Source organism: Clytia hemisphaerica, unplaced genomic scaffold (genome assembly GCF_902728285.1).
Source record: "Clytia hemisphaerica strain Z4C2 unplaced genomic scaffold, Clytia hemisphaerica genome assembly, whole genome shotgun sequence".
NCBI lineage: Eukaryota > Metazoa > Cnidaria > Hydrozoa > Leptothecata > Clytiidae > Clytia > Clytia hemisphaerica.
The window spans coordinates 1,756,460-1,766,346 of record NW_027103674.1 but is presented as its reverse complement, the minus strand read 5'-3'; the positions used below and the strand labels follow the sequence as shown (position 1 = coordinate 1,766,346).

Below are 9,887 nucleotides of genomic sequence, written 5' to 3'. Positions count from 1 at the left end.
CCGAAAAACCGCAAAATTAAATTCCGCGAAAAGTTCTTCCCGCAAAAATTTCTTCCCTTAAAGTACGCTACGTACGCTACGATATTATCGTGAGATACTATATTTCTGGTACACAGAGTAGCGATCATAAATACAGAAAATTAGCACAATTGATCGCAATCGATCTTAATCGATATTAACAATCGAATTCAATCGATGGCTAATCGATATAATAATCGAATTTAATCGATGAAAATCGATACCAATCGATAATAAAATTTTACGTTCCTATCGATTGGCCATCGATTAGTAATCGATCGATCATCGATTACGAACGACTTTTATCGATTGACATCGATTAAATCGACAATCGATGTTATCGATTAGGTACGTCTGGCTTAGAGAATAGCTGTTATATTTTTCCAGGAGCATAGTATTTCTAGAAAACAGATACGCTAGATATGATGGGACTTGGGAGTCCCATTTTTTCCCAGGAGGAGAGCCCAGGAGCAGGATACAGAACAGATCGCTTTTTCCAGGAGAAAGGGACCTCAAGCAGTATAGACCTAACTCTTCATAGAAAAATTACGGGAAACGCATATTTGGTGGACTTTGTACCCTATGCTGCACGCAAGCCACTTATTAAGCCAAAGTCCCGCAAAAGCAGGACAAAAATCAGCAAAAATCAGTTTATTGAAGTTTGCAATAAAACGCCACATAGAAGATCTTTCAAATTCAATATGTGAATAGAGCAGTAAAAAATACAACTTTTCTATATTTCCTTTTTTTTGCAAAAGTTCTAGGAATGAAAATAAAAGAATAAATGATAATTGAATGGTATCCACTGATGATCCGCGGCACCGGAAAATTTTTTTCCGTAAGCAACCCAAGCCCTGATTTAGCGGCCCAAGACCTGGGAAACTTTGCGATTTTTGAGACTAACTAGCTTTTTTGCCGTAATTTTAGAATTTATAGCTAAAAAGTTCTAAAAATCTAGTAGAACACATGCATTAGAAGATCATCAAATTGAACTACTTTTCCATGGGAATATAATGGTTCGTTCATCCTCTTTTTCCAAAAAAGCAAGTCTCAAAAGTCGTAAAGTTTCACAGGTCTTGGGCCGGTAACATAGTGGGCACCCCCCCTGGATTCTGGGGGGGGTTGAGGATTTTCAGATTTTTAAAAATAGGTGGGCGTTGGGTTGATGAGAAATTTCAGGTGGGGGTAACCCTATGTAGGTGGGGGTAACATTTTTCAGGTGGGAGTTTTCTGTATTTAACTTCGTTTGATTTTGTACTTTTTTGTCTTTTTCAACTTTCCACATACTATACTAGATAAAAATATAAACAAATGACTGTCATAAGTTCTGAAGGTTAAAAAGAGTTCATTTTTTCTCCAGTCTTTTCCTTTCCAGTTTGTAGTCCTCAGGACTTTTAACTGGGATCTTTAGTGTTCCTAAAAGGAACAAGACCTCCAAATTCGAAGGTGTGATTCGATTGCGCCGTTTTGCGCATATGAGTTGGAGTATGGTATTTTACAAATTTAGGTGGGGGTTGCTGAAAAAGGTGGGGGTTGGGCTGATATGAAATTTCAGGTGGGGGTAACCCTATGTAGGTGGGGGTGACCTTTTTCAGGTGGGGGTTAGAGGGGTGTTGCCCACTATGGGTAATTCAGGTCTTGGGCCGGTAATTAAGGTCTTGGGCCGCTAAATCAGGGCTTGGGCCGCTTACCTGCGCACAGTTTGCGGGCGTTCACCTGCGCACAGTTTGCGGGCGTTCTGCGAGCGTTCTCGGCTCAATCCTCGGACCGTATTAAAAATGGAAGACTCAGCTGTGACAGATCATTTCGATGGAAGTTGTTGGAATGTTTACAAGACTCTTGACAGAAAATGCTTTGTTTTATTGTCAATGATGACAGTGCCGTTTAATTTTGTTAGATCTGATATATTGATGGTTGTAAGTGCACTTTACAGTTTTGATGTTATTAGATGCTGTTTTAGAGCTTTAGAGCTAGCCTACCTAGCCGGTGGCTGCTCTTGGAGGACAACCCTGCCGGTACTGTTAATTTACCCCACTAAGATTCTCCTGACTTTTCTGGGAGTTTTCCCAGTAGAGGGGGTGCCCCCAGTGCACAAACGCCAAACTCTATGAGATTGGAAAGGGTTTTTTCTAAAGGTATAGTATATTTTGTCTAACTTTCTGAAGCTCATTTTTCTCAACAAACCTACCTGCCTCGACACACTGGCGACTAGAGACGGACACTGGAGTCCTATAGTCTTTTTCATTCCTCCGGTTGGCAAACAATATCCAATATATATATTATCCTCCAGGGATGCATGGTCTCTTATTTTACCTTTTTTTTTGTAAATTCCTACCTTCTATTCTGATTTTCTGACTTTCTGAGTTTCTAGCTAGCTAGCTAACTGTATCCTACTGTGAAGTCGGGTAACTTGCATCAGTGGAGGGAAACTTGCATAGCTATCAAATGACTGACCAATCAAGGCAGCAAAATTTCAAAACAAATGAACTACGCAGCTCCGCTCGCAGCTCTAGTCTACCATTTTTGTCTTGACTTAACTTTGAATCACTAACCAGCCAGGTCATTCATTTGAGGGCTATTCATGTTAGCATCCACTGATGCAAGTTACCTTATCTCACGGTATGTATTTTTCTGAAATTTGCCTGTATATACCCGGTGAAATAGGTCTCCTCCTCAGGATCGAACAAATGCAAGCAATCTTTGATTCGCAAACCCAATGCAATGCAAACAGCCTTATGTAAGTCCTGAATTTTAGCAAGGCTTGAAATAAAGATCTCAAGTGGGTCAGACAAAATAAAATGTCCGATCAGGATTGTTTTAGCTTGAAAATTATGATTTTTGGGTCGCTATTTTTGAAGCTATTTGGGTCGGACCTTATTTCGAGCCCTGTTTTAGGGCAAAAAGTCTTGAGAAGCCTTATGTCCAACACATTTGGTTGATGGACATAGTAGGGCATTTTAAAGCTTGATTTTTGCTTGAAACTTGCTTAGTATATATGAAGATTTTCAGTTCAATTCAATATAGCCTTCTGTCGAGCAAGCTATTAAAACCTCTTTTTAACCACAAAAAGATAACTATATATAATACCCCCCATAATATCAAAAGTATGGACTCTTGACATTATTTATTTTCATGTTAGTAGCACATAAAACCCTAGTCAATTATCTCAAAATAAAAAATGGACTTGTTTTGAATTAACACAGCAATTTGGAGGGGGGGGGGGTAAATTTCAGTTAAAAACGGCTAAAAATGGGATTGGTGTACTTTGTAAAGAATTGTTTCATTAATTTTTTTCAATGTTTTTTTATTACAGTTCTGATTAGTTTTCATACCAAAATGATCATCATAGCACATGACTGCATATGACTGAATTTTGTACAAATTCATAGGAGTCAGTTGAAATTATGGGTGGGAAAAATAAACGTAGTACAGGGTGGAAATGACCCAAGTGGGAAATAGCAAGAAAAATGAATGTATATGTATGTTTATTATGTTGGACTGTGAAAAAGAATATTTTGATTTATTGTTTATGTTTATGTATGTTTATTACAGATTTGAGAGTAAGATAAGGGAATGGTTGCAATTAAAGAAAATTTTATCAGTAAACTTACTTACAGTAAATTTCACAACAAATTTTTTACATTCTTTTTATAACTCATGACAGAGGAAATAGAATCAATATGACTACAATTCCAAAGGCAAAGGTTTGAATTCTTTTTTCTTATTTGAGAATAATTTTAACTTTTTTTTTCATTTTTCATAACATGCACATTTTTTAACTAAGCAACCCAGAGTTGCTTAGTATTATTTAGCTTCATTTCAAAAAAATTTTATATTGACCACCCCAATTTTATACCATATTCATGCTCATTTGGTCAAGGACTATTGCCTGTCATCTAGGCACTTATAGCATCTATCAAAACTTTTCCTTTAGGAGGTGTAGAAATATTTTGGTTGATTTCAGAGCTCGAGCCTTAGCTCTAGTTTAGACGACCCCATTTTTGCCCTGCCTATTCTAATTGTGGATTAAAGTTGGCATAAAGTGGGCTGTCTAAAGTCAATGCATTGCCCTCTTTTGATGTCAATACAATGTCTTCTTTCAATCTTTTCCAAGCAAAGATTTTAACTGCCAACTTTGTGCCCACTTTCTGATTACTCTAACAATTAGAATAGGTAGGGCAGAAAGTCGGCCGTCTAAACTAGAGCTTAGGAATTTGTTTATAATTGTATATTTTTCATTTGATTCAGTCACTTTAAATATTTTTATTCAATGCAAATTTTCTACTCATCATTTCAGGTCAGCGATGAGATGAAAATCACTCATGAGGACCAAAAGATGATCAATGCATTTGCCAATAAGAATGCCAAACACAATGAGCTCAAAAATACTGTCGAGAAGAATAAGGTACCTTTAAGTGGATTAAATTTTGTGTGGGTTAATTTTCATGATTTTCACAAATTTTGGCTATTTTTACAATAATTATAGTCGGACTTGCAAAATATTTTTAGGCATTTTTTGTGAATTTAACTTGAAAACAGTGTAGCAATTTACGCAAAATCCAACAAGATGGAAAACTGAGTTTGAGGGACCTAATTTTTAACAAACTGAACTGGGGGTTAAATTCTGATTAAAGTACATTTTTTTCAACACAGTGGCTCAGTTTTGAAAAGCCTCTAGTCTCTTCCACTGCTTTGATACTGTAATAACTGCCTGGAAAGGGATTTGCACCCCAACTTACAAAAGCTTGAAACCTCCTACAAACCAGTACAAACCTTTTTCAATAAATCTTTTGTTATTTAATTTTCTTTAATTTGTTGCATTTTTCGGTTTTTCAACTTTAAGGAGTCACTTAAAATATCCATCTATTTATCTATCTATCTATCTATCTATTATATTTTTAAGTATTAAAAAGGTCCTAAGACCCATATCCATACATGCAAATTATAAGAAAATAAAAATAAAAAGTATGTAAAATTTTAGCGCTAAGACAAGGCACAAAGAAATAAATTAGCTCAAGTTGGCTAAATAAAAGTGTAAGTTGTAATATTTTTCCAGTAGGGGCCACCTAAATCTAGGGGCCACCTGAATTCTTAGGGGCAACCTGAATTCTTAGGGGCCACCTGAATTCTTAGGGGCCACCTGAATTAGGGGCCACTGAATTTAGGGGCCACCTGAATTCTTAGGGGCAACCTGAATTCTTAGGGGCAACCTGAATTCTTAGGGGCAACCTGAATTCTTAGGGGCAACCTGAATTCTTAGGGGCCACCTGAATTCTTAGGGGCCACCTGAATTCTTAGGGGTCACCTGAATTCTTAAGGGCCACCTGAGTTCTTAGGGGCCACCTGAATTCTTAGAGGCCACCTGAATCCTTAGGGGCCACCTGAATTCTTAGGGGTCACCTGAATTCTTAGGGACCACCTGATTTCTTAGAGGCCACCTGAATTCTTAGGGGCCACCAAGAACCTGCTTATGATTATTTGTCTGATAAAATGATAATTTTGCATGTGAATGACATTGTGAAGTTACATCCTTCTTTTACTTTTTTCAGAAAGCCCTTCAGAACTTGGAAGATGCAGGAGATGAACTTATGATGTGTGATGATACTGGTAGTGTCCCGTATCTTTTCCAATCATTCTTAATACAATGTGGTTTCTTGACAGTATTATTATATAACCATAATCATATATCTTAGTCTTGATTTCAAAAACAAATTACGAAATTATTACTGTCGCGGGAGTACCTTAGGGAAGAAATTTTCGCAGAATTTAAATTCGGCGAAAATTTCTTCCCTTAAGCTTTTTTCACATGTACGTAAAATTTTACTTAAGACCTTGAAGGGTGGGGAATTTCCCTAAGCTTACGTAGTGTTTTAGGGCCTGATGTAGAGATTGCTTACGTTCAAAAAGTTTTGAACGGAAGGAAAAGTCATGTAAGACCCTCTTAATCAACAAAAACTCTACATAATGTCGGGGAAATTCCCAAAAGACAGCCTTACGAACGATTTTCCGTAAGGTGTAAAGTAAAGTTTTACGTGCATGTGAAAAAAGCTTTAAGGCACGGGATTGTTAAAAATCTCGCTAAGGGTCTAAGGTTCGTAAATTAATAAATTCTAATTTCAAGGGTTACAAAAAAAATAAAAGTTTCGTCCCTAAAAAGGCAAATTTAGGGAAAAATATTTCTAAAGCTTACAAATTTTTATCGATTTTTGACCCAAAAAATTCCGTGGTACAAGTAATCTCTTTTTATAAGAGAATATCAATTTTCGTCACTAGAACGCAAATAAATGAAGTTATATAGTCGTGTTTTTATTTTGTTTGGAAATGACAATTGTTAGCAGGGTACAAGGTTCGTCTCTGTTTTCTATGAATTATTCTTTAACTCTGAAAATATGCAGTGTTCAAATTGGAGAAGTCTTCCTTCGCATGACACCTGATGATGCCCAAGTATATATCGACCAGCAAAAAGAAGAAATTGAAAGTGAAATCTCTAAATGTGACAAACAGATTGCTAACTATACACAGGAACTGAAAAACTTGAAAGTCAAATTATACGCTAAATTTGGTAATAACATCAACCTAGAGGAAGAAGAGGAAAGTTAGGGGATTTATTAAAATTTATATTCTGTTTTCATATTATGTATCTATAGACCATTTTTATTTCTCTTAAATACATTTTTTGTTAAATTATGTATCCTATTATTTACGTTTTTTTTTCTCTTTTGTTTCCTTGCCTCCAGACAATTTTGATTATTCAGCAAGTTTCGGTTGATAAAAAATCGTTCTGTCATTATTTCTCTGCCACGTCAAACTTAAGCACGTTGGTTTCATTTTCGGCTATAAAATGTTATTCTACTTTATCCAGTGCGTAGGTCTTTTTTACAAGAAGATACTGTTGTTGTCGGTTTTAACGAAAAGCTTTTGTTTTTTTCGCTTTTTTGTTGTCTTTTATTGTTTACTCTATCCTAAGGAAAGACCACAAAGATACTTTCCACGCTGGGCATTTATATGTCTTATATTCATGTTTTTATAAGCAAGTGTTTGTCCCTATTCTAGGCTCGCATTATGCTTGGTATTCTATTGTTCTCAAACAATAGAGCCATTGTTTAGGCACCAAAAACTGAGCATGCATATGCTTATAAATGTAATGCTTATTATAAAAGAAAAAACATATATTCATGTAATATTATTTTCATTTCACCTGAAGATTGTTTTATGACACTTAGTATTGAAAATTAATTCCACTGCTTTTTCTACCACTGTATGACATATTTTCTTTTGTTTAGAGCAATAAAAAACATACCGAATGTAAAACAGTTATGGCTTTTCCCCTGCTTCGAAGCCGATGGTGTATGCTTGATAAACAGCAGATGAAATATGCCAGTTCGATTGTATATATTGTGCAAGATGTGAAGCATGTACCTCGAGGGATGACCAAAGTCTTGGATCACCTTTATCTTGGTGATTGGGAAGATGCTACCAATGTTGAGAAATTAAAGGAAACAGGTACACATTTTTTAATTTATAAGAACATCAAAAACTTTTGAAGCCTTCAGATGTTCTTAATTCTTAACGTGTGCTTATTTTCATCATTTTGTGAGTATTTTAGTCCATTTTCCTAAAAATCGGGTGTTTTAGAGTCTACCATAGTGTCCTCCCCCCCCTTTATAAAGGGGGGGGGGAGGACCTTTATCTCAGCAATCAAGGTCAGTCCACATGAAATCATGTGATTAGATCATGATTGAAAAAATAACCAATTTTCGTTCTATTTTGTCTAGTATTCCTTTTGCAGCAAAATTTTACGTTTGTGCCAGGTTGAAATTTGAGAAATTTATATCGGTATATGGGGGGAACTAGTATTTTCAGAATTTTCTGGGGGGAAAGCAAAAAAGAGGGGGAAAACTAAAAAACCGAAAGGTCCTAGGGGGAAAAAAAAGAGGAGGGAGATTTTAAAAAATCAAGAATTTGGTGGGGGGAACAAACCCTGGTGTCCACAAAGTCTTAAAATGTTTTTTAACTTGTTCTTAATAATATTTTGGTCACCGAAGCCTTATAGGACCATCCCAAGAAATTGTCAACCACGGCTTGAGGTCGTCTATGCTCGCTTGAATTGCTTTTCTATGGGTGCTTTCAAATGGTGTATGGGTCGCGGCGCTCCTAGGTCGCTACCGGCGGTATCCAGTCAGAAACGAGTGTGGCGTTACTAGCACGTCCCCTTTCTCTGGAATGGTTGTATGTTCTTATATAGTTTGTTTAAAAAAAAAAAGATGATTTGATAAATCATTTTCTTCAAAGTTAGGGGTCAGAATTAGAGCCCGTTCGATGTTCGAGTCCAACGACGTCTTTTAGAGCTAGAGGACTTCGAAAATAGACTATGTTTCAAACTATCTTTGTGCAAAATTTCAAGTTGTATTTCAATGTGCTGCTTGAGATATAAAAGGATTTCTAATGCCATACCTCAATTAAAATCTTAATAAATCCCTTCCTGCAGTATTTCAGAACTATTTTCAATCAATCAGAAAAGTTCCTTATTTAGTTTTGGTTGTTTCGAAGTATTACTTTAAGGAATACCATCTTCCTTTAAAGAGGGATGCGAATAAAAGGTCCAGAATATATTAATGAAATGACGCTAGGGAAAATTGCAAGGAAAAACAAAATTTCGATAAATAGAACGTCGAAGTAAAATTAAAATGAGTGACAACTTCTAAAAGATCATGATATTCTTTAGCAGAAAGATTTATTACAACACTCTCTTGTTTGCAACAAACATTTAAAAAAATACAATCGTTTAAAGACCTGTAAGGTCCATTACGATTCGATGACAATCATGTCTAGATCGTACTAGTGCTTCAAATAACTGTAATCTTTTTCTCATTGATTAACAGAGGTTTCGCTTGTCTGGACGTCAGATCTCTACAAAACCGCAGGTAGTATCAGGAGTATGAATCCTTCAGTGGATGCCAACATCCTAAGGTTTCGCCTGCTTACAAACTGACAATCTGATTTAAGCTCTCCTATTTTCCAGGCATCACACACATTATCAACACGGTCGATGAGTTATACGAAAATTGTCGAACAAAGAAAGAATTTTACGGACCAGATATTGAATATATGGGATTTACATCACTAGATGACGAAAGTTACGACATAATGAAACATTTTGAAGAAGTTCATAAATTCATTGAAAGCGCAAAAGCATCAGGTGGCAAATGTTTTATTCATTGCATGGCAGGGATCAATAGAAGTGGTTGCTTAGCAACAGCACATGTTATGTTAGATCAAAACATGGGACCAATAACAGCGGCACGATTTATTTTTGAGAAAAGAGGTATGTTGCTTTCGAATTCTGGATTCGTAGAACGTTTGGTAAATTTTGCTGTTGACCGTGAGTTACTGGAGTTAGATAAAGACAATTTGCTCTCACCATTTAAAGGCAGTAGTAGTGTAAGGAATGCTGATAACAATCACAGCGAAGTTGTTATTTAATGTAAACTTCGAATCAATTTTTTTATGTCTGAGGTAAGAGGTGTAAATTTAAGTTCAATGTTCAGTACCTCAAGTGAAAAAAAAAATTTAAAAGATTAACTTATCACACCCAAGTCACTTTTATATGGGAGATTTCGGGGAGATTTCACAGATATTATATTCTTTTACACTCTTTAAATTGCCTACATAATTCACATATGCTTTCAAGGTGCTAATCCACCACACGCTAGAAAATAGCGCCCATAAGCTACAGTGTAAATAGGGACGATAAGGTAGTCCTAGGTTCGAAATTGGCCAGATATTATCAAATTTCAAGTGAAAAATTGTTTTGTTTTTTATTATCTGTAATCACTTTGTTATAAATGTATTTTAAAGAATTTATTTCG

The 9,887-nt window shown here is 35.9% G+C and overlaps 2 protein-coding genes across 2 annotated transcripts; both read left to right on the top strand.

Moving 5' to 3' along the window:
• Positions 1-3,615: 3,615 nt before the first annotated feature.
• Positions 3,616-6,721, top strand: LOC136803480 (prefoldin subunit 4-like). Its single transcript, XM_067060221.1, has 4 exons — positions 3,616-3,722; positions 4,316-4,423; positions 5,568-5,635; positions 6,414-6,721. The coding sequence occupies exons 1-4, from the start codon at positions 3,699-3,701 to the stop codon at positions 6,616-6,618; spliced, it is 405 nt and encodes a 134-aa protein (XP_066916322.1). The 5' UTR covers positions 3,616-3,698; the 3' UTR covers positions 6,619-6,721.
• A 724-nt stretch (positions 6,722-7,445) lies between these two features.
• Positions 7,446-9,600, top strand: LOC136803474 (dual specificity protein phosphatase 22-like; the record flags this gene model as incomplete). Its single annotated transcript, XM_067060214.1, is given in 2 exon segments — positions 7,446-7,521; positions 9,041-9,600. Coding segments are annotated over 2 exon segments (537 nt in total), but the record flags the coding sequence as incomplete, so codon positions are not given.
• Positions 9,601-9,887: the final 287 nt, after the last annotated feature.